General features: G+C 40.2%; 1 protein-coding gene across 2 annotated transcripts in view; it reads right to left on the reverse strand.

The window, feature by feature from the left end:
* The window catches only part of LOC110948501 (E3 SUMO-protein ligase PIAS1-like), an 87,611-nt gene that overhangs the window by 40,275 nt on the left and 24,893 nt on the right, over positions 1-22,443 (reverse strand). For both annotated transcript variants that reach the window (XM_022190054.2, XM_022190053.2), the window contains exon 2: positions 5,632-6,127. In XM_022190054.2, coding sequence (XP_022045746.1) covers positions 5,632-6,127 — 496 coding nt within the window. The remainder of the gene's footprint in view (positions 1-5,631; positions 6,128-22,443) is intronic.

A 22,443-nucleotide genomic window follows, 5' to 3' on the forward strand; every position in this document is an offset into this window, starting at 1 on the left:
TTTTAAAAAACTGTTAAAAAATAAGGAAAAGTGTAAATATAAAGAGGAATAAACAAAACCAATAAACTGATCAACTAAAAATATGAAAATAAAAAGTTAGATTTTTGCATTTGCTTTAACTTGATGGACTGAGCTGTCAATCAAATGGCTTTGGGCGGGGCTTTCCGTCCAGGTGAGGAGTTGAAAATGCAAAAAGCAAAGACAAAGCAAAAAAAAGCAATGACAAAATGGAAAAAAGAAGAAAAACTAAGTAATAACAGAAAAGCAAAGACAAAATTTACCTTTCTATTTCCATATTTTTAATTTATTTTCTATTTACTCCTCTTTACATGTACAGAATTGTTTCCTTATTTTTAAAATCTTTTTATTTTATTCTTCTTCATATTTTTTAACAGATTCATTTTTAATTGTGGCACTCCTGAGATTCCATACAAGGGAAAGGACTCGGTCTGTATTTAGAGCTCACAGTTTTCAACTCAAGGCTTCTGACCTCACTCTATACTATAAACCTTGTATTTATTGTCATATATTGTTCAGCTACACGTGACTTACTGTGTGCCTTTACTACAAATTCAGTTTTTATACTTAAAATATAAAGCCAAGAGGATTCCTGGCAAATCCACTTATCAAAAACCAACAAACCCAGCGCTTATTAAATTAAAGGCTCAAAAACTTGGGGACATGGTGACTCTTAAAATAGTAAACATCTTGTACGGATTCAAAATAAATTACTGCCTTACAGCATCCAAATGTCATTAAAAACTGGAGGAAACCAACATGAGCGGAATATGAATTCAGTTCGGTTTAAGGGGTAAATTTATGGAACAGTTGCAGAACTGAACAAGAGCTGGGCGTTTTGTAAGCTTACAGGAATAATTCAGAGCTACGACTACAAGAAATGATTCAATTATTAGCTCAATTAATTGTTAGCTTGGAAATAAACTGCAGAAAACTGAGAAAAAAGAGACCAAAGAAACATCATCAGACGTCTTCTGTAGCTGAAACTTAAATTAAATTTACTATAATGAAGGACAAAATAAAAGCATTTAATTTGAGAAGAATCCATTATTTATAATCAACTATCATTGCAGCAGTAAAGCTATTACATTTTTGGCATTTACCATTATTTAGATTATAGCTGCATCAATTGTTCGATTATTAGTCAACTATAGATCTAACTATTTTGCAAACCAATTAATCAATTTTATCAGAAAAAAAATCCTTGATTCCAGCTTAACTTTGAGTTGTGGACAAAACATAATAATTTTATGGGCTTTTTATTGACCAAACAACTGAAAAATCAACCAACACATTATTCAGAAATGAAAATAATAACTGTTATTTGCAGCTTTAATTTAGGTTTCATGAATTTAGCGTAATGAACAAGGGAAGGACCTGCAGCAGCGGCCACAGTTTGAACCGTTTGGCAGCTGTGGGGCGCTAAAACCAACATTTAATGAGCACATATGGAATCTATTATGGTAGACACCGGTTTGATGTCAAAGATGCTGGGTTTTGTAAAAAGGCTAAGTTTAAAAGGATGCACATTTTTGGCCGTGTGGAATGTTTTTGTGTCTCATTATACGAGTTACATACTGCAATGCATCGTAAGTTTGTTATGCTTTCAGTTACTTATAGAACTGACTTATTTATTTTAATGTTAGATGCATGGACGCACCGAACAAGTGATTTTGTTTTATGTCTTAAATCTCCCATGCACATGTGCTTTTGTTTGGATTCTGCTTAAATGCATATATGGCCAACAAATCAGCTTTCTCCGGCAAAAAATAAATGAATAAAACAAAAAAAATCTTGCGAACCAGGAGAGCAAGCAAACAAAGTGGGGGAAGGGAGTCAGAAAAAATGAGAGGGTGAGGGGGAGAGAGAGAGGCAAGGGAGGCAAGGCAACAGGAGATGCAACAACAACAATAGAGGAGAGAGAGGGAGAAGGAGAGAGTGTCAGTAGATCAGAGAGACAAACAGAGAAGAGATGTGAAAGAGTGTGATCAGTGAGTACAGAGAGAACGGCTGTCTTAAAGGAAGAAGGAAAAAAATCTCCCAGTCTGGCAATAAAGCAGGGTGAGGGGGGGCTACAATTAATCAAGAGGTTTCCTTTCTGCCCTCCATTATCATTAGGACAAAGAGGGTCATCACCTCAAAGCTGCAGCTGAGTTTCAGCTTTTTTTCTGGCAAATTCAAATCTTCAATTTCGTCTAATGATGTGCCACATCTTCCTCAGGGTTTTTCCTCCTATCACTCATCCCTTTTCGCTCTCCGTGCCTCTCTGGGAACAATACGATCGACATGCATTATTTATTGGAAAGTGCGTGCGCGCTGTGTACTGTATGTGTGAGAGAAGGATGTGAACGTGCGACTCGGATTCAAATGAGGGGAGGGTGCGTTTCTGTGGGCACAGGTGTACGCCTGTGCGATTTCATCACTCTGCATGCAAATTCTGACCGAGGATGGCCACGGAGACAGAAGACGGACGGAGAAAGAGGGAGAGAGAGGGATGGAAATGGATAGAGTGAGACCAGGAGAGGAGAAAGATGGTGTGATGACAGAGCTGCAGGCGCTGTGTTTGTACATGCATCTGCAGGCAAATTAATCAAGAGATGGTCTCTTACTCCATTAAAATGCTAATGTAGGAAAATCTAGACATTTCCATATATTTGCAATATATCCCAGAGCCCAAAGAGTGTTATTATGCTAAGTGCAGGCTGTGTGCTGGATGTAGACCCTAATGCAATGACAAATCTAACCAAGATAAAGCCGAGATTAAAAGTCTGTTAAGTAGTAAATTAAAGGGCAGACAGGATGGAATGCTAAAACGCTGGACCTTCGTGAGGTTAGACAAGAGAAAAATCTGGATATTTGAAGTTAAAGGCCGTGAAACTAGTTTCTAAAGCTTCTTCCTCTCAGTGGTGGATTCTTATATGAACTATGATTACTCCTCTGCCGAACTTCAAACCATCCATCTGGGGCTGCAGCCCTCGATTAATCAAGTAATCGTCTGTCTCTGTCTCGTGTACGTTACAGCTTCAAAAGCAGAAGTGAGCGCGCTGCGCAACAGAAATTCTGTCAAACATGAACACTGTTTAAGGAGGTAATCCCTCACTTTGTGATTTCATCGGCACCCCAGATTCTTCCTCTTCTGGCCCACAGAACACCTACCCAGGAATTAGTCTGATTCTTAAACTGAGCGTTTACAACCCCATCTTCATTCCAGATCTGGACCAGATAAAGCACCGAAGCTTTGTTCTAAACCTGCACCGTTTAAAGCCTGTGGATTAACTTATTCTGTACAATGTAGGAACACAAAACTACAGAAAGACACATTCAGTAACATTGAACTTTCTTCTTGGTTTTTTGTTTGAAGCCAAATCAAGTCATATAAATGCATTGTGCATATATCATACATGCACGATGCAGCGCAGATGTTCATCCGTGTTCTGCCTGGACAGTTATTTCTGTTATGGTACACCAATCAGCACACAATATAAAAACTACAATCGTAGAACGGCTGACTGGTTGTCTGTTTATGGCGTTGATGTAAATGATATCTGATCTAAGCACACCCACGTAGTCCTGATGAAGCAGATTCTAGACGTTTATGACCGTAACACCTGTAAGAGCAGCGTCAGCTGTTGCATACGTAGTCATGAAGACTTTATGGTATAGATAAAAAAAAAGTTTTCCAGTTGCTTGAGAGTAAAAAACCACCCATACAAGAAACTTTCTACACCTTTAGCAGGAAAATGCTCGAGTATGAACTGTTTTTATGTAGAACCAGGCTCAGTTGTGCTACAGAGTGGGGGCTAACATGTTGTTCATGGTCCACATGCAGAGACTCATTTATATCCAATGGTTCTACACTGAAACTAGAAAAGCACTCGGAGAGCGCAGACCTCTGCCAGGCCATCTGTCTGTCTGTCTGTTAACAGCATAACTCAAAAGTCATGGACGGATTTTCACCAAATTTTTACAGAATGTCCGGAAGAGCAAAAGTAACAATCGATTAGATTTTGGAGGTAATCCGGATCACCGTCTGGATCCAGGATTTTTTTTGAAGGACTCTGTACAATTGAGAGCTGTTGGCAATTTACCAACCTGCCAGGACTCTACGCTCATCTAGCCACACCTCCTTGGTTGTCCCCAGGGCAAGATATAGAAAGTTTGGTGACCGCTCTTTTGCCGTTCTTGGCCCTAAGCTCTGGAACTCTCTTCCATCGCACTTACAGTCCATTTCTGAACTAAATGTTTTTAAATGTCGTCTGAAAACGCACTTGTTCCGTGTAGCGTTTGACGCTTAGCTCCTTTTAGAACTGTGTTTCTTAAAATGCTTTTACTTATTTATTTTATTTTACTCTGTTAAGCGCCTTGTGCTCCTTTTGGCTGTTGGAAGGTGCTTTATAAATAAAATTTGATTGATTGATTGATTGATTATTCATCTCTAACTCAAGTAACTGGACATTACTCTACAATGACCTTCAGATGCATGAAAAAATAGATTTATCTTTGCATACTGTTTTCAAACGTGAATAAATGCTGAGATAAGGTAATGAACCCAGTATCACCACTAAAGGATGAATAAGGCACCCAGTTAATATTCTGACCAACTCCTCCAGGGAACCAAAATGTGGCATCTCCCTGCTCCGAACTCTGGCGATAAATCTGAAAATGATATTTCTGCAGTAACTTTTCTGTGCCCTGTCAACACATTAGCAGGCGGCAAAACACCGGCACTGGAAGGAGCCCTTTTATACAACAGAGGAACTACAAATGTCAATGTTTTCAGCTCCTGCTACCATCATTATTATGGGAATAATATGCTGTTATGGATATCAACAACCTTGCAGAACGTTTTTCTGACATTTTCAAATTTATAAAGATTCAGAAAGGAAGCGTGGAGAGAGGAGGATAGGGGATGGAACTGGTTGCAGTTATATTGTGTTTGAATCAGTCGGTGAGATGGAATACTTACATTTACTTAAATAGTAATTAAATATGCATCTGAGACACTGAAATAATACCCGACCTGAGCCAGGGAAAGTCCTGATTTAAAACTATTTAATTTAATTGTCAAAAACCAAAACCATTTCTGACAGATTTAATTATTCACAAAGAAGATTTTGGCAACTTGGGAACAAGATGTAAATACAACTTCCACACACATAATCACCCCCTTTAAAGCTGATATGGCAAGTAAATAGCTGCTTATATACAAACCCAGCAGACCCACAGCCAACAGAAATAATTTGCCGACACAATATTCACTGTTTTGGAGCTTTGTTTTTGGTCTCCACCCACCTCTGAGGGAAACATCAGCCTCTTTAGGTGCTGAATGCTCCTGTGCATTCACCACACAGTCACCTATTTGGTTTGTTTGCTGTTTGGTAATGAGTAGGTAGTCTGCAGTGTGTTTATCAGGCTTTTTTTTGCTGCAAACAGACGCCTGCTGGGGCCAATTTGGCTCTATAATGGCGGTAACACCAAACCACAACAGTAAAGTTTCAGGCCAGATAGTTAAACTGTTCTCTGGAGAGTCATCACTTCTGTTTTTATGATGTCACTGGATACAAAAACAATTGCGAAATCGCACAATCGCCTCACTCGCACTCGTTTCCTCACCTAAACTGGTCGGCTTGATGAGCTCGTCCAGCATGTCGTAGAAGGGCAGCCTCTGGAGCTTGACGTCCGGGTGGACCGGATGCAGCGTGGCTGAAGTGGGCAGGTGGTGCGTCAGGCCGGTCAGCTCATGTTTCCCAGGGCCGAGCAGCGAGAGGGGCAGTAAGGCGGCAGGCGATGGGGCTCCACCGTGACCGGCGTGACCCTCGTACGCCAGCTGTGTCAGGCCGGCCGGCAGCGCTGCTCCCCCTCCTCCGACCACTCCAGCTGTGGCCGGGTGATGCGGCCCGGGGAGGGCCAGCTCCGAGTGGGAAACCATTTTGGCAGGGAAGCGTCGTCGGTACAGCTCTTTGATCTTCATGTGCACGGCGGGGCTGCAGCCGGCTTTCAACAGATGCAGCGCCTTGGTCAGCAGCTCGTGCTTGCGTCCGTGCTTGTTGCGCCCAGCGTAGCCCAGCAGCACCTGCAGCTCCGACACCCGCAGGCTCATCACCATTTGCTGTTAAACAGACGAGAGACAGGAAGAAGAGGAGGAGAAATTGAGTTGCAAAGCCAAGACCAGCTTTTCATGACTTTTTTTTTGTTAATTTAACCTTTTATCTAACCAGATAAAAGACCTGTTGGCAAGTGTTCTGTTTTATGCTGCAGTCTGCTGGGGAGGCAGTACAAAACACAAGGATGCAAGGCGTCTGAACAAACTGGTTCAAAAAGCTGCTCTGTGGCTGGAATAAAATTGAACTCATTGGAGGATGAGGTGGAGAGATGTGCACCGAGCAAGGTGGAGGCCATTCTGAGAAACATGGATCATCCACTTCATATCTTCCTCAATGAGCAAAGAAACGTTGCTGGAGGACGGCTCCTATAAGATGTAGAAAATCTTTCATACCATCAGCAATTAGACTGTATAATTCTAAAGATTCCCAGACGATTGAATTTCCCTTTGGGGATAAATAAAGTTCTTGTATTGTACTGTAATGTATTATTGAGATCAAGACCTCTTTCACAAGGAGTGGCCAAGAGAGGCAGCAAAAACCAGACAGATAACAACAAACATTAAAATATTAAATACAAGCAATTAGATACATAAAACACAGGAGTTATTTTTACAGTAACAATTTAAGAACACAGGCACTGTTCCAAGGATTTCCGTCGCTGATATCTTAAGATAGAGCGGAAGGCTTCATGTGGAACAAATTTTGACAATTCCGGTTCAGATTGGAGGGAAAGCAGAGGAGGCAGAGGAACTGAAAGCCCCCCCCCCCGTTTCATTTTAACACAAGGAGCTGAGAGATACAAAATGTCATGTGATCGTAGGACAGAACGGCTTCCAGTTCTCAGAAGAAAAGTGCATAAATAAGTAGGAAACAAGCCAAGAAGAGCCTCATAAACCAGAGTCAACCTGTGTGCATGTCTCTGTACATTCAAGGAAAGTATGCCAGCTGTAGCATAGAATTCTCAGTGGTGGATGAGGCGGCTACAATCAGCGATAAACCTCAGAGCACCCTGGTAGACCAGAGGCAAGGATGGGCAGCTGGTTGAAGCACACATAAACACAACATCGCCATGATCAAGTATCGGCAAAGAAGTACACCCCCTGTCAAAAGTTTTAGGACACTTTCTCATTCAAATAAAGTAGAACCTGTCCTACAACCTTTGACAGGGGGTGTATCTACCAAATTTGGTACACATATGCAGCACATCAGGCTGAACAAAAAAGTCAGTGACAGCCACATTCCAAACCCAACAGGAAGTGAGCTATTTTGCGTTGAATGTCAAGATTTTGGCCATTTTTCATTTTTTTCTAGAGCCAACTCCTCCTGGGGGGAAACTCTAATTCACCTCAAATTGGGCCAGTACATACAGGAGGCCTTAATGATCCAAAGTTATTAAAATCTTTTTCCAAAGTCAAAGGGCGTGTCCATGGCGGCCTCTGGAATTTTGATCCTTCGCCATGAAATTTCAAATGCTGTGTAAATGCCCTGAACATGCTCCAATCTGCCTGAAACTTTACATGTATGATCAGAGTCCTGCCCTGATCACATCCATGTGATGAAATACACCCCCTGTCAAAAGCTGTAGGACAGGTTCTACTTTATTTGAATGAGGCGGTGTCCTAAAACTTTTGACAGGGGGTGTAGCTCACATGAGAAGCTTCCGAAGTCTGAGGGAGAAACACGACATGTTTCTGTAGTAGAAACCGAGATTCACCTTTAATTTAGAGATCAGATTATTGACATGAACCTTGACAGAAAGATCCTAATCAATAGTTCGTCCCAGTTACTTGGAAATGGTCTAGCTCTAGAGTTTTACGCACGATTTGAAATGGCATATTTGAAAATGCATCAGTTGGTTTTAAATGCAGAAAAATCCAAAGTGATACGAACCGGAGTAAATGACTGGAAATAACTGGTAGCAGCAGTATTACTTTTCCAAAAGGTGATACATTTGCAAGGAAATCTTAAGAGAGAGGAGCAGCTGCTGTCTTAAAATGAAAAAGAAATCCTTGTTTAAATGTCTAATGATCCTTCAAACAACTTGAGCCTCCTTCATCATAATTCACTACAGACCAATTCCGTCTGAATTCACATATGGGGGTTGCAGCACCATTTTCAATTTGGCTTTGGAAGATAGTGGTGGGAGATCATGATAAAAAAAAACTTTGTGTGCAAAATTACAGGCATCGACTCCCAGTAGTTTTTGAGTTATGGCATTTTCAAATTTTAATAATTTAGGCCAAAATGCCCTCCCCCCCTAATCCTCGTCTGGAATTTTTAGGTTTTAAAATGCTTATATCGCTGCTTCTGGGTATCACAGAGACTTGAATTTTTTTCTCCAAGCTCTCTACATGTTGGGGAAGTCCTAGAAACAACACACACACTCAGGAGAAGTCTCTACAGAGCAGGGGGGCTTGCCCAAAATGTATAAATTATTTGTAAAAACCACTCATGAGTAGGGTTAAGGGTGTTAAAAATACCAGAAATCTTACAGATTAATGTCTTAGCACCATTTAGTATTGCTCTAGACCAGACTGGCTTATAACTTATACAGGGGGAGCCCTCTAGGCACATTGTTTAGAGAGATATGGACTGCTGAACATTGCCCCCCATGAAAAGTGCCTAATTTTCAAGGACCCTGAAGTCAGTGTAGCACAGGTGGTAGAGATCTGCAAATTTGCACAGAAACTCATCCATCTTCTTACTATAGCCATGCAAAGTCCCAGCTTCTAGCCATCATTGTATCATGCTCAATTTTACCCTCAAACTATGCCATAAAATGCCATAACTAAAAAGTTATTGGGAGTATAAGCCTGTAATTTTGCACAAAGCTTTTTTATCATGATCTTCCACCACCAGCACCCACAGTAAAATTGAAGATGGTGCCGCAACCACCTTCCTGAATATTTGGTGTTTTGGGATGGAATAAGCCTCTTCAACACAGCTGCTTGCATTCATTTGTATGCAGCTCTGTTTCAATCTTTCAGCAGCAATCAAGCAAAATTTTAAGTTTCTTCACCTAAACCCTCACCTACAGTTACTAAACTTGTTAAAAATGTTTCTCAAACAGGTGTAATACGAGTGAAGGGCGCAGAAATATCAGAGGATATCTGAACCGAGCCTCGGCCAGTTGAGGTGATTCAAAAGTACTAGTGCAGATGCTTAGCAGCTGTGATCCTTTGGAGGTTTTCCAGCGAACATAAATATGTCGAGACCCAGAGCAGGTTTACTTTATGGGACTCTCATATATACAGACTCTAAGGAGGAGGTTTCTATACATTTGTGAACGGGAACTGGTGTTACAGGGAATGTGAGGAAAAGCCAGCAGAAAGCCAGCAAGAACCGGTGGAGGGCAAACTGAGCTCGATTAGTTCCCACAAAACAAGAAGAGCAGACTTGTTGCCGTTGTTTTCAAAAACAGAGTGAGGATATCGCTTCTAGTGACACAATTTGGGTTTGATTGCTAAATTGAAACAATTTAACCAGCTTATGTTGTCAAAAAAAAGGCATGGAAAAGGTATTTTGTAGTCAAGAAGCAAACGGTGGAACATGAAATCATGTGTAGTCAGTTAAACCTCGTGTCGACCCGTTTTAAAGTTTGAAAATGTGGGGGAAAAAAAACTTATTTTTACAGTGAAACTTCTGATGTCCACATTTTTAATGTTTTTGGGAAACTTTGAAAATTTTTTGGTGGAAAAAAAGAAATGTAAAAAATGTTTCTTAAAAACATTCACCAAAAAAAATTCAAACAAAATCCAGTGAAATTGACTTTTTTTGTGAATGTTCTTGAAGAAAATATTAGAAGTTTTACTAATATACGTGGAATCATTTTAGATATTTTTAGGATTTTTTTGAAAGATTTTTACTCATTTTTTGAAAATGTTTACAAGAATTTTCTTGCCACATTTGGGGGGCTATTTTTTTTTTAAAGAAAACCTTTAAGGGAAATTTTTAAGGAATTATTGGAATTTTCTTTCTGAAGGTTTTGCAAATTTTGGGAATTTTTTTGCTGAATGTTTGGATTTTTTTCAAACAAGGAAACAATATTTTTGGTGCCGTAAATGAGGACAACAGGAGGGTTAAATGCGTCTGACGGAGCTGCAGATTTATGAGGACAGAGACCGTCTGCTGCGTTGTGTGAATATGAGGTGACTCTCGTTGCGCCATGAAATAAGGTGGAAGTTACTGTGGACGAAGACATCTGAGTGCTGTGTTTTCACACACGCTCAGGTATGAAAATAAAAAATGTATAAACATACTGATTTGCATTCTTATTCTGTCTTTATACCAGTGCAGTCGCTCAGTAACAATACTGCCTGAGTCCATATATTAAGACACTGCGGCTCCACACAGAAACCACACACATGCACGTTGTACAGGTTTCCACCCGGCAGAACAGCATTTTACTGCCCTGCAGTGTGTGCCATAAAGGTCACAACAGCTTAATTTCTAACCTGTGCATGAGAACAACCCCTGCTCGTGCTGCAGAAACACTCACACCAGGAAGCAGTGCAGCGATTTCTTTTTCCTGTATTGGAATGAGAAAAAAACTTTAACCAACAAAAGGTTTTCTCTGGCTCAATGTGAGGCCGCATCTCCCAGGGGACGGAGCAAATGTGTTACCTGGTCCAGCTTCAGGTTGGCCGGTCTACTCTGAACGCTAGCAGCTCTTCTAACCCAAACCAACCGTTAAATGTCTGAGCAGACGAACTTATAACAGTCTAAACCCCTCGGTGATGGTGTTTACATGAACACCATTAACCACGTTGGGGATCATTTGCATGGAGATATGTAGTTAATCGTATCTCTGTATGCACGATAAATACAAGTTTCCGGTTACTGATAGCTGGATGCTGTTTGTGCAGGTGCCTATGATGTTTGCGACACAAACTGACGATGTAATCTGACGTTTCTGTAAATATTAACCTTACATTCATATGTCTCTGGCTTCTGTAAACGAACTAACTCTTTGGCTTGTAGCGGGCTTAATTAAATACCAGCACTGCGTTATAGAGACTCCAGACCAACTTTAACTGGCAGCAAATCTGGTTGCACCGTCACACCGCTTTTATTAGTGAGACATGGTACTAACCAATCACGCATGCTGGTGGACACGTGTCCTAATTTGCACTGATGTAGACTGAGAGTGAATTCAGATTTGATATTTACATCAATCCCCCAGTTTCTAAATCCTGTCCTGTTGCCACATTTACTCAAGTTGAAACCAGGTGATTTTATCCACATCGTCCATTAGTTGGAAGCCAAAATCCTAATCACAGTGTTTCCCCTCCCATATAACCAGCGAGGCGGCCCACCTCGTCGGTATAGGCCACCGCCTCATTAAAATTCTGCCGACATTGCCGCCTCACTGGTCCGCGGCAAAAAAAAAAAAAAAAAAAGTGCAGTGCAAAACCCGCCGGACCGACGAGACCATCCACGGGGGGGGTGCGCGGCTGCGGCGGAGACGGCCTGATAGTATAAATAATTCCCCGCCACCACCTCACAGCCATTTCAACCCAGGGGAAACACTGTAATCATGAATAATATGCGTTAAAAACAGCCCTTGTGCTATATCAGGGTCAATCTGTAATTGAGGGACTTATGAAGTCCATGGGATGTGTCTCGCATACATTTTTTTTATTAAAAGTTAAAAAAAAATGTTTTTATGTTCATTATAATCATGTCTTTACAAATTCTATAATTATTCATGATGGAAACAATCACTTATTAACAAAAAATGACTGGATATCCCTAAAATGTCAACTAAATAACCGTCCAGATTTAATACCAACCACCTTCTAATGAGCTAAACAATATTAAAATGAGCTGATTCAGAAATAGTTTGGATTGTGTTCTTTTATTAAGTTGAGATAATCATGACAGATATTTCTTTTTTGTCGATATATCCAATTTTATACAGAAAATAACAAATTGTATCACTTTCCACTAAGTTCCCCGTTACAAAAACACCTCTCCAGGAAGTGTGTTAATTCCAGATCACATGACCTGCTCCACATGATGTCATTTCCTCCTGAAGAAAAGACTGGCCAGACTCCAAGGCTTTCTGACTTATTTAATATAAAGTAGTCAACAGGTTTAGTGCAATATCTTTAGAAATAACTTTACATTTTACTAAGAATCTTTCTCTAAAATGTTATGTGGTGTTTGGTTAAAGGCGGCCATGTTGATTTTAGGCCTGAAAACAGTAAAAATGTCCCGCAATTATATGTTGACCCTATAAGTGCCAACCACAAAGGCATCAAAACTGCCTAATTTGCATCCTGGTAGCTCAACTGGTTGGGGCTATAGTCCCTGAGTCTTCTCCACACATTTCCTGTCTCTCACTCCACTGTTCTCTAAAATACAGACAAAAAGGCCAAAACAACCCCAAACTGCCTCCTGACATCATTCACTCAGTCCGTGTGAAATTTTAACTTGGCAAACATTGCGGCGTATGTGACTGCTTTGATTTCAATTTGAAAACCCTGGATTTGTCCTATCCACCTTAGTAAAAGCAAAGAGAAAGCGACAGAAAATATAAACATTGTCCTCCACTTTGACCAGTGTCAGAATAAGAAGTATGCATGCTGCAGTATCCCAGTTTCCCAAAACCTAATTAAATTAAATTAAATTAAGGCCTTATCTAGGTTACTGAGGTCATGCTACGTATATCTGATAGAATGAGCAATGAAGATGTCTTAAAATGACTTCATATAAATTACACACTGCTGAACAAAATTAGGAAACAGCAAGCAGCAATTGTTGGACACATCATGAGGAAATATATCGCCACAATTGGAAAAATGAATGGGAAGGGAGAACGAGGCAGAGAGAGAATGAAAATGATAGACGGACTGACATGATGGCTACACACGGAACCATCAGCAGCCACAATTCAGAAAGAAAAAGCTGGGATTAGATGGACGGAAATGATCGCCTACACTGAACGACACGGCACTGGATTGATTGATTGATATGCACAAGCAGAAAATTATTTATCCCAGTGAATGCACCCACTGATTGTAAGTGAGAGCTTCCTGCAAATTAAAAAAACTGCAAAAACAAAAACAGAAGCATGGAAGAAAGTGAGATCAGAAAAAAGCATTTTTCCTCAAATTGTATCAGAATCCCTTGAAATGCTACAGAAACCACGTCTCGAATTAAAACCGGTTGCTGACGGTCATGATTCATCTCAGTCTGAGCGTCTTTGGGGCTTTTGCGACTCGGCAACACGTGCAAAACATAAATCAATACTGTTTTTTTGTTGGTTTCATTGTTGTTTGATGGCAACGACAACGCACAAAGGGGCAAATTGAATTATGCACAAATGTAGGTGGGTGAAAAGGTTCAAATGAAACCGCAGCTCATTAACGAGCATCCATCACTGGCATCCATTAACAATGCGGGTAGTACGTGGAAAACTGTAGCTCAGACACGGGCGTTACACACACTCAAAACGGACACGTGTCGTATGTGCACGTCGGAATCGGCTCTTTGTTTCTTCTAACACACAGACACACACCTACAGCGCAGACTTGGACAAACTTCCTCCCTTCATCTCCTTTAATGACAGAGCAGGGATAAAAAAGCACACAAACACACGCCCCTTAAATGACAAAGCACACAGAGCTGCCGCTGCCCAGTGTGTCAGCTTCCGCTAAGCTAATCAATTATACACACACAGAGGCGTTAATGTTTAAATCTACAGAGCATGTATGCCGGACTATCGATACGAAACCTTAAAGCCTTCGAGATCTTATTTTTGCTGGCTGTAATGAGGCACATTCTTCCTGGGTTACTCTGGGGTTTTGCATTTAATTGACATTTAAAATGCCATATATGAGTGCTGTGGGCTATTTCTGTGACCTACCATGGCAGTGACTTTTTACACTCGAAAAACAAACACTGAGAAGTACAAATACCACGCTCTCATTGCTGGAACAGATTCTGTGTAAATAACTAAAATTAATCCTCCTGTTGTTCTCATTTACGGGCACCATAAAATATTGTTTCCTCGTCTGAAAAAAATCCAAAAATTCTGCAAAAAAATTACTCAGGCTGGACCCGAATACCTGAATATTCGTTCGCTACGGTGGTATCCGGATGTTAATTTTGGTATCCGAATATTCGCCCGCCCACACCCCTCCCCCGGTCGGACGTTACCGGGCAGAACAAATATTCAGCGTTACCGTCTTCCCTCTGCCTTCTGCTCACATCGGCTCATCTCGTCTTGTGATCACATAAACATATACACATGTGTCTATGTAATCACCCCCTCCTCCCCCCAGACGAAAATATTCGGAGCTCGTCTCTTCCCTTCGCCTTCGGCCCATTTCGGCTCATCCATTCATGTTTGTTACCACCCGAATGGCCGGTGGGGTAAGTCACCCCCCCCCAGACACAGACACAGACACACACATACACACACACATACACACATGTTTGTACTTCTATCTTAGTGAGGACATCCATAGGCGTAATGCATTTCCTAGAGCCTTACCCTAATCTTAACCATCATAACTGATTGCCTAACCCTAATCCTTACCCTAACCCTAACCAAACCTCAATTCATACCTGTTCTCTAAAAACAAGTCTTCACCCTCAAACATGGCTGTTTCAAAGTGAGGACCGGCCAAAATGTCCTCACTTTGTAAAAATGTCCTCACTTTGATAGTTAAATGCAGAAAACGGTACTCACCATGTAGCAAGTACAAGAACACACACACACACACACACACACCCGTTGGACATTACGGGGCGGAGCGAATATTCGGATATTCGTCTTTAATAGGACCCGAATATCCGGATGCCAGAAATCACTATTCAGGTCAGCCCTAAAAATTACCCAAATTTCTGAGAATGTGCAAAACCTTCAGGAAGAAAACTCCAACAATTCCTTAAAAGTTTCCCCTAAAAGTCTTATTTTTAAAAAATCCAGCAAATGTGGGAAGAAAATTTTTGGAAATATTTTCCCAAAAATGAGCAACAATCTTCCCCAAAAAATCCTAAAAATATCTAAAGTGATTACATATGTATCAGTAAAACTTCTAATATTTTCTTTAGGAACATTCACACAAAAAAAATCAACCAAAATCCAGTGAAATTCGCTGGATTTTGGTTGATTTTTATGTGAATGTTCTTAAGAAACTTTTTTAACATTTCTTTTTTCGACACGAGGGTAAACATTGATCAGTCTAACTCATCTACTGTAATAACTAGAACAAACGTTTGTTGTAGTTCACATGTAACAGAACTGTTATCAATAAAGAGAGTGTTTTAATATGAATATTAAACTTGCACATCAAGGAAGAAATAACCCTTATCTCACACATTAGCTTTTGTTTTCCTCCCTCATAGCCTGAGTGCTTTTTCATAATCTTTTCTTTTACTGGAAAACTGCCAAGTTCTATGTAATCTGCAATTCTGTAGAGGATAGAACTGAAGCATATTGTACTTAATATGCAAACGTTGATGTTCTTTCATTTTTAGCTCAGGTGTGAAAGAAGTCTCTCACTGTACCATTAAAACTAGCGTGCGATATTAACGGTAGCCTCGAACGGAACTGAAACCTCAAACCTGTCGCAGTTTACAGTTAAACCTGTTTCACTTACGCAAATCTAGCTTCCAGTGTCTGCAAGCATCGTGACATCTGAAGCCTTTAAAAAACATTTCATGATCCAATACCGGTCAAAACAAACACTGGTTCTGTCCTGGAACATCGTTAACTGGCTTGCATGCTTTTGTTTAGGATTTCGGGACATCATTAGAGAATAGAAGTACATGTACATAAATAAAAAAGTTAATTAGAGACTCCTAAAAAGATTTTGGAGGATGGGAAATTAAAATACAGTCTTTCGGTATTTCAGTCTGAGGATTGTTTTGTCCTGTGCAGATTAAAACCAATCAGAAAAACATCAAGTTGTTGTATTTTTACTGACGTTTTTCATGCCTTGGCTTGTATTTTTCTTGACTAAATATGTCACCAGTATAGTGACATTTTAATCTACTGTGAACATACTAATATATAAGTTTATATAATCGTATGCTAGGACTCTTTGCAGTCACCAGATCTCAAAGCAACTGCACACCTATTTTTATTTTTGTACTCAAACGTCAGACAGTGTTCTCTGTGACTATCAATAAACACAAAATCAGCGAATATCTTCTGGAAAAATGCCGCTCCATCCCTCAGGTAGAGTCCACAGGTTTGCAGAATCCATGACAAGGTACAATGATACCTTTACCGCGACCTTTTATTCTCTTTTTCTCCTTTAATTCGTCACAGTCATGTGTGTGTACTGATGTTATTCACTATTTGAATGTAAATAGCATCATAAAAAAGCTAAATCTGGTCTCTGCTTCTGTGTCATTGATCAAATTCAAATGTCTAAAGTGTCAAAAAACATGCATTTGAAAATTAAATTAAACAACCTTAACCCCTTGATGATTGAATTTAGTTACAATTTAATAAAAAAACATTTTTTTGTGTGTCCAGCTGATGCTAAAATAAATAGAGATTGTTGATTTATCCATTACAGAACAGATATATCATAATAATAACAGATGTATAATAAATACGTCCCGTTTCGACTGCTCCTACGAGAAACCAGTGCTTGCAAAAGGTTCCGAGGTACATATAAAATATGCACAAACCAGCATTGGGGGAATGGATACACTATCTCTTCTGCAGTCTGGATGAAAGTGGTATGATGCAGATTTGCTTGCCTAGAAAATCCAGACTGACTTTATTTATGTATTAATATAAATACAAATAAAGGCAGCCTGGCATTGTGATGATACGAGACGATTTCAAAAAGGAGGGGCTAATGAATGCAGCTTGAACGAGAAAGAACCAATCACCGTAACACGTATGTGACGCACAAACAAATCGACCTTGAAGTCCATGTAGTCCAAACAACAATGGCATGCAGCCGAGAAAGCGTTGCGGTGAATGATTACTGCCGTTTTTGTCACAAAAATCTGTGAATACATGGGGTACTCTCAAGTACAACACTTATTTTTGAAAAGGCTACGCAACAAAAGACTCCTTCCGAATGATTAGCGGTGTTAGGAATAACTTTGTTAATGTTTGTGTTTGGTTACGGGAGGTGCGCGGGTGTTTTATGGGTAATCCAGGCACTGAAGATGACGCAGCATTAACTCCCGCCTCCCGTGCTATGATTGGTCGTACCAAACTTTCCCGGGAGGGAAACGCGATTCAATTCGTCCAATGTCAAACTGATTCTCCTGTATCTCCTAACATGGAGATAGGAGATTACATGGAGATTCACTTTGGATTTTCCAAGCTACAAATTTGCAGTGATTGGCACCAAGGGGTTAAAGGACTTGTTTATTTTCTTAATCAGCCAGTTAGCTGTTTGGTCTATAAGAGGTCAGAGAACAGTAAAAACAGGCAATGATTTCTAATGTTCTGTGTGAAATTCGAATATACTCGCCAAATATTAACATCTAAAACAACAGAACTGGTAAATCTGGGTCGGTTTTGCTTGGAAATTTAACATTAGATTTATATTTTGTTAACCAACTGAGCGATTTATTGTCTCAGCTGTGCTCAGAACGGTCCTAAAAGTTTGTGCTAGCTCCAGGATGACCCATTTTATGCGACTGTGTAGCGCCTGCATGGAAAGGACCGTTTTACACGACCTGGACTCCAACCAAGCTTCACACTGCTCCAAGTGACAGAGCAGAGGCTGCTGTTTACAGACCAAACACTGCATCTTGTGTACAGCTGCCACTTATGCATAACCACGCACACACACACACACAGTTGTGTTTCCTTCACTTCAGAGGACATCACGCTGGTTTGCAATCACTTTCTGGAGACTCGATCACTTCTCGTCCATCCACACACCCTGAGATTTAATGAATGAGGACTTGATTTTGCTCCAAGAAGACAGTCAGGTCCTCACAATGTGAGTGTGTTTGTGCAAATAATACGCCCGTTTCACCGGTGCGACCACAGACGTGTCCTCTGTCGCTGTGCACGGTGCTCAGTGTAAAAAACAGAAGGCAGACGCCCATATGTGAATGTAATTCTGCTGCCTTGGGTCTGAACCACAGTGCAGTTATAAAAACACATCAGTCAAACACAGACGGCTCCTACAGCAGGAAGCTCAATCACAGGTGCAGCACGCCGGCAGCAGCTGTCCGTCTATGGATTTTCAAGATTAAGACAGATTTTTTTTGGTGCAGAATTTGAATTCAATATTTTTTTCCATTCGGTCTTCCTACACTCAGCGACCCACGGTTTATTGGTTCCACCAGGGAAGTCTCTCCGGTTCCATGAAATATGCATTTAGAGGACAAGAAGAGGAGGGGGAGAAATGATGACACCGGCTGCCCACCATTTCACAAAAAACACCAAAATCCTCCCGTCCAGCATCTCTACAGAGCAAACACACACAAAAGAGGCAAATACACACAAACACTGCCTCACATAAAACACTTCCACCACACTGTGGATGTGTAACATTCCTATGGCTTCCAAAAAAAAAAAAAAAGAGAGAAACCAAAGAGAGGAGAGAGAACAGTGGCGAGGGAGGTGTTGGTAGGGAGATACATGAACACTTCACCGTCTCCTCTCTCTCCTCCGTCAGTCACTCTCCTTCCCAGGACAGGTGGCGGCCATCAAACTCCTCCATCTTCTCCGGTCAGCAGCGTCTGAGCGGCATTTTGGCTCCCGGCTTTGTTTACAGAATGATTTATTCGACAAGTCTTTCTTTCTTTCATTTTTTTCCACCCTAAAATTTACCACCAAATTTTACAATTCCATGGCACCAATTTGTGGCTCTCAACAGAAGGAGGGTTCTGTTCTTCAAACACAAACAAACCTGCCGGAGAACAACTCAAAGGCTGTCAGTCAGGAGAAAGGCTTATTTCGTGATTCTCTCTCCTGCATTCAGAAACAGAAATTGTTTACTACCCAAAAGCTGCACATTGTCACATTGAAGAAGGCGACAAACATTTGGTACTTTTGCCTGAAAATGTCTCGAAACATTTCGTCCTTTTGACACTTCACGGATTAATCCTCCTTTTTTCTTCATTTACAGGCACCGAAAAAGATTGTTTCCTTGTCCTGAAAAAAAAAATCCAGGAAAAAAATTCCCCTAATTTATGAAAACTTGCAAATCTTCAGGAAGAAAATTTCAATAATTCCTTTAAAAATTCCCCGGAAATGTTTTTTTTTTTTTTTTTAAATCCCCCAAATGTGGCAAGAAAATTCTTGTAAATATTTTCAAAAAATGATTAAAAATCTTCCAAAAAAATCCTAAAAATATCTAAAGTGATGACATATATATCAGTAAAACTTCTAATATTTCCTTTAAGAACATTCACAAAAATAATCAACCAAAACCGGACGAATTTCGCTGGATTTTGGTTGATTTTTATGTGAATGTTCTTAAGAAACATTTCAACATTTCCAACAAAAAATGTTCAAAGTTTTCCCAAAAATGTTGAAAATGTGGACATCAGAACTTCCACTGTGAAAATATATAATTTTTCCCACATTTTCAAACTTTAAAGCGGGTCTATTTCGACCTGCAGGACGACACGAGGGTTAACAGACTAATCTGTGGAGCTCTGACTGAAAATTAGGAAATTAATAGCAGCTATAAACAAGGCGATATCTGCTTGTTATTTCGAGTAAAATCCTCTGACGAAGCAACTGACCTATGCCTGAATTAACAGCTGATTTAGCCATTGATCAAAGCCACTAAAATGCCGTAATATTATTAGATTAATTAGTGCCTTGCAGTGAGAAACATTTTGTTATTAGCTCAAAATCTGCTCAATCCTGCAACACAAAAGTCCGTCCACCGCTGAGTCGACTGCACTGAAAGGCGCAGGTTCTAACAAAGCCTGTTTGTGTGAGAATGTGCTCCATTGTATTGTTTTACTCAAACAACTTGACATGTAGGTGCAAAGGGAAGCTGCAACAAAGGAAGCAGAGCGAAAGAGGGAGAGAGGATGCAACACAAAGAGACTAGCTAGTGGCAACGGGGGACTTCTTATAGACACACTCACACACACAGCATGCAGACCAGTGTGGGCTTTTTACAGCTAAAGCGGATATTTTCGCCTTAAATTTACCCGTCTGTGGCATTTAGTGCAAATGCAATGTCAAGTATATTTAAATGAGACCGTTTTTAGCCAAAAACACATGAGGATTTACCGGAATATTTCTGTCAGAATGGAAAAGTCCCAAAGATATTCCGACCGGCACACAAGATTCAAATTGAAACTCAGAATGATGAAACTCTTTCTGGCAAGTAAAGCAGAAACATAACAGAAAGTAGCACTTCACCAACAATCACCAGATACAACTCACTTCAAATAAGACTGACCAGAGCTGGTGCAGTGGGGGAGGGATGCAGTCCAAACCACTCATAAGGTCAAATAAGAAGACAGCTGGAGTTAAAACTGCAAAAACGACGTGCACAGAAAGACAGCAGCTTTTGGAAATGGTTATTAGTTGTACCGGTGTCAAACATGCGGTCCTCCAGAGCAGTGGTTCTCAACCCTGTTCCTCAGGACCCCATGTCCTGCATGTTTTAGATGCTTCCCTGCTCCAACACACCTGATTCAAATGATCAGCTTGTCATCAAGCCTCTGCAGAAGCCTGATGACGAGCTGATCATTTGAGTCAGGTGTGTTGGAGCAGGGAAGCATCTAAAACATGCAGGACATGGGGTCCTGAGGAACAGGGTTGAGAACCACTGCTCCAGAGGGTCCAATCTGGCCCTCAAAGTGTAAAAAGACATTAACTGAAGATTGTAAATTAATAAAACTGTAAATTTAAAATATTTTCTAGACCATGACAAGTTGTTTTGATTCATTGTTTGTTTGTTTTGTGTCTAATTTTTGTAATATTTGTCTTTTTTTAGCTGACGTTTGTTGTCTCTTGTTGTCGTTTTGTGTTTCCTTTTTGTCTCGTTTGTGTTTTTTTGTCTTATTTTTGTAATTTTGTGTTTTGCTTTATTCGCTGTTTTGCGTGTCGTTTCTGTCATTTTGTGTTTTGTTTTGTCTCACTTGTGTTGTCCATTTTTTGTTGAGTTTTAACCGTTTTGTCTAATCTTTTGTCTCCTTTTTACTTTGTTTCGTGTCATTTGCCTCATTTATTGTGTCACATTTTGTAATATTCTGTCCTGTTTTTGTTGTTTTTTTGTCTTTTTTGGTCTGATTTTTGTCGTTTTGATCATAAATCAAAATATTATATCATTCAGTTCCAGATATCTGTGACTAAATGTTGTGTTCCTTTGTAGACATTCTGTGATCTGGAAGTTGTAATGTGGAAATGATAAACTGAGGATGAATTTTGATGAAATTTAACTTATTTTTCGCAAGAAAGTTCAGGTTGTTCATGGTGTTTTGTAATAAGATAATTTCTTAAATGTGAAAATATTTGCACTAAAACAAAGAAAAAGTTTGGAGTTGTGGTTATTAATCTTTCATTATGCTGTGATTTTACTGGTCCGGTCCACTGGAGATCAAATTGGGCTGAATGTGGAACCAGAACTAAAATAAGTTTGACACCTCTGACCTACATGAACCTGATGGTTTGCGTGGGGAAACAGGGTAAAGAACCCCAACAAAGGCAAAGAAAAGCAAGGAGTTGAGAATGTATTAAAGTCTTTCTCTGTGTAATCGATCAAACCACAAAAATCTCATCTCCCGTCAAAGCTCCTGCTTCTCTTTCCAACCACTTCTTCCCACTTGCTGCAGCTTCAGCACATCGGCTCACCTACAACTCTGCTGCAACAGTGTGAAACTACTCTACATTATAAACAGATGCTTGAACCGGAAACTGATTCTGAAGAGGAATATTGAAGCAGAAAGCCCCTACCTGCAAGCCGACAGGATTGGTTTCTTGAGTTTGCCACATATGAAGTTCCGTAATCAAGTTTCAGACTCCTACACGATGTCAAACTTGCAGAAATAAATTTATTTGCAGCGCTGTGGTACGAGATCTTCATCAGGCAAATTGTTTGTTACAGAGACATCCTGAAGAGGAAGTGGGTATACCTCCGTACACATTTTCCATAACATCATTCTACATAGAGACTATTTTGAATTGCATACAGAAAGTTGTAATACACTGGGGAATGTAATCATTGGTAGAGTTGAAGCTACTTTGTTGAAACAAAACACTCGCCCGATGAAGGTTCTGCATCGAAACATCACAAATAAATGCATTTTTTGCAACTTAAGACAGTTAGGAGTCTTTTTCTTCGATGCACCTACCTTATGAAACAGATGTGCAAACAATGTCTAAAACCCTGAAAGCCTGAGTAAGCTGCAT

The sequence above is a fragment of the Acanthochromis polyacanthus genome, chromosome 2 (assembly GCF_021347895.1).
Source record: "Acanthochromis polyacanthus isolate Apoly-LR-REF ecotype Palm Island chromosome 2, KAUST_Apoly_ChrSc, whole genome shotgun sequence".
Taxonomy (NCBI): Eukaryota; Metazoa; Chordata; class Actinopteri; family Pomacentridae; genus Acanthochromis; species Acanthochromis polyacanthus.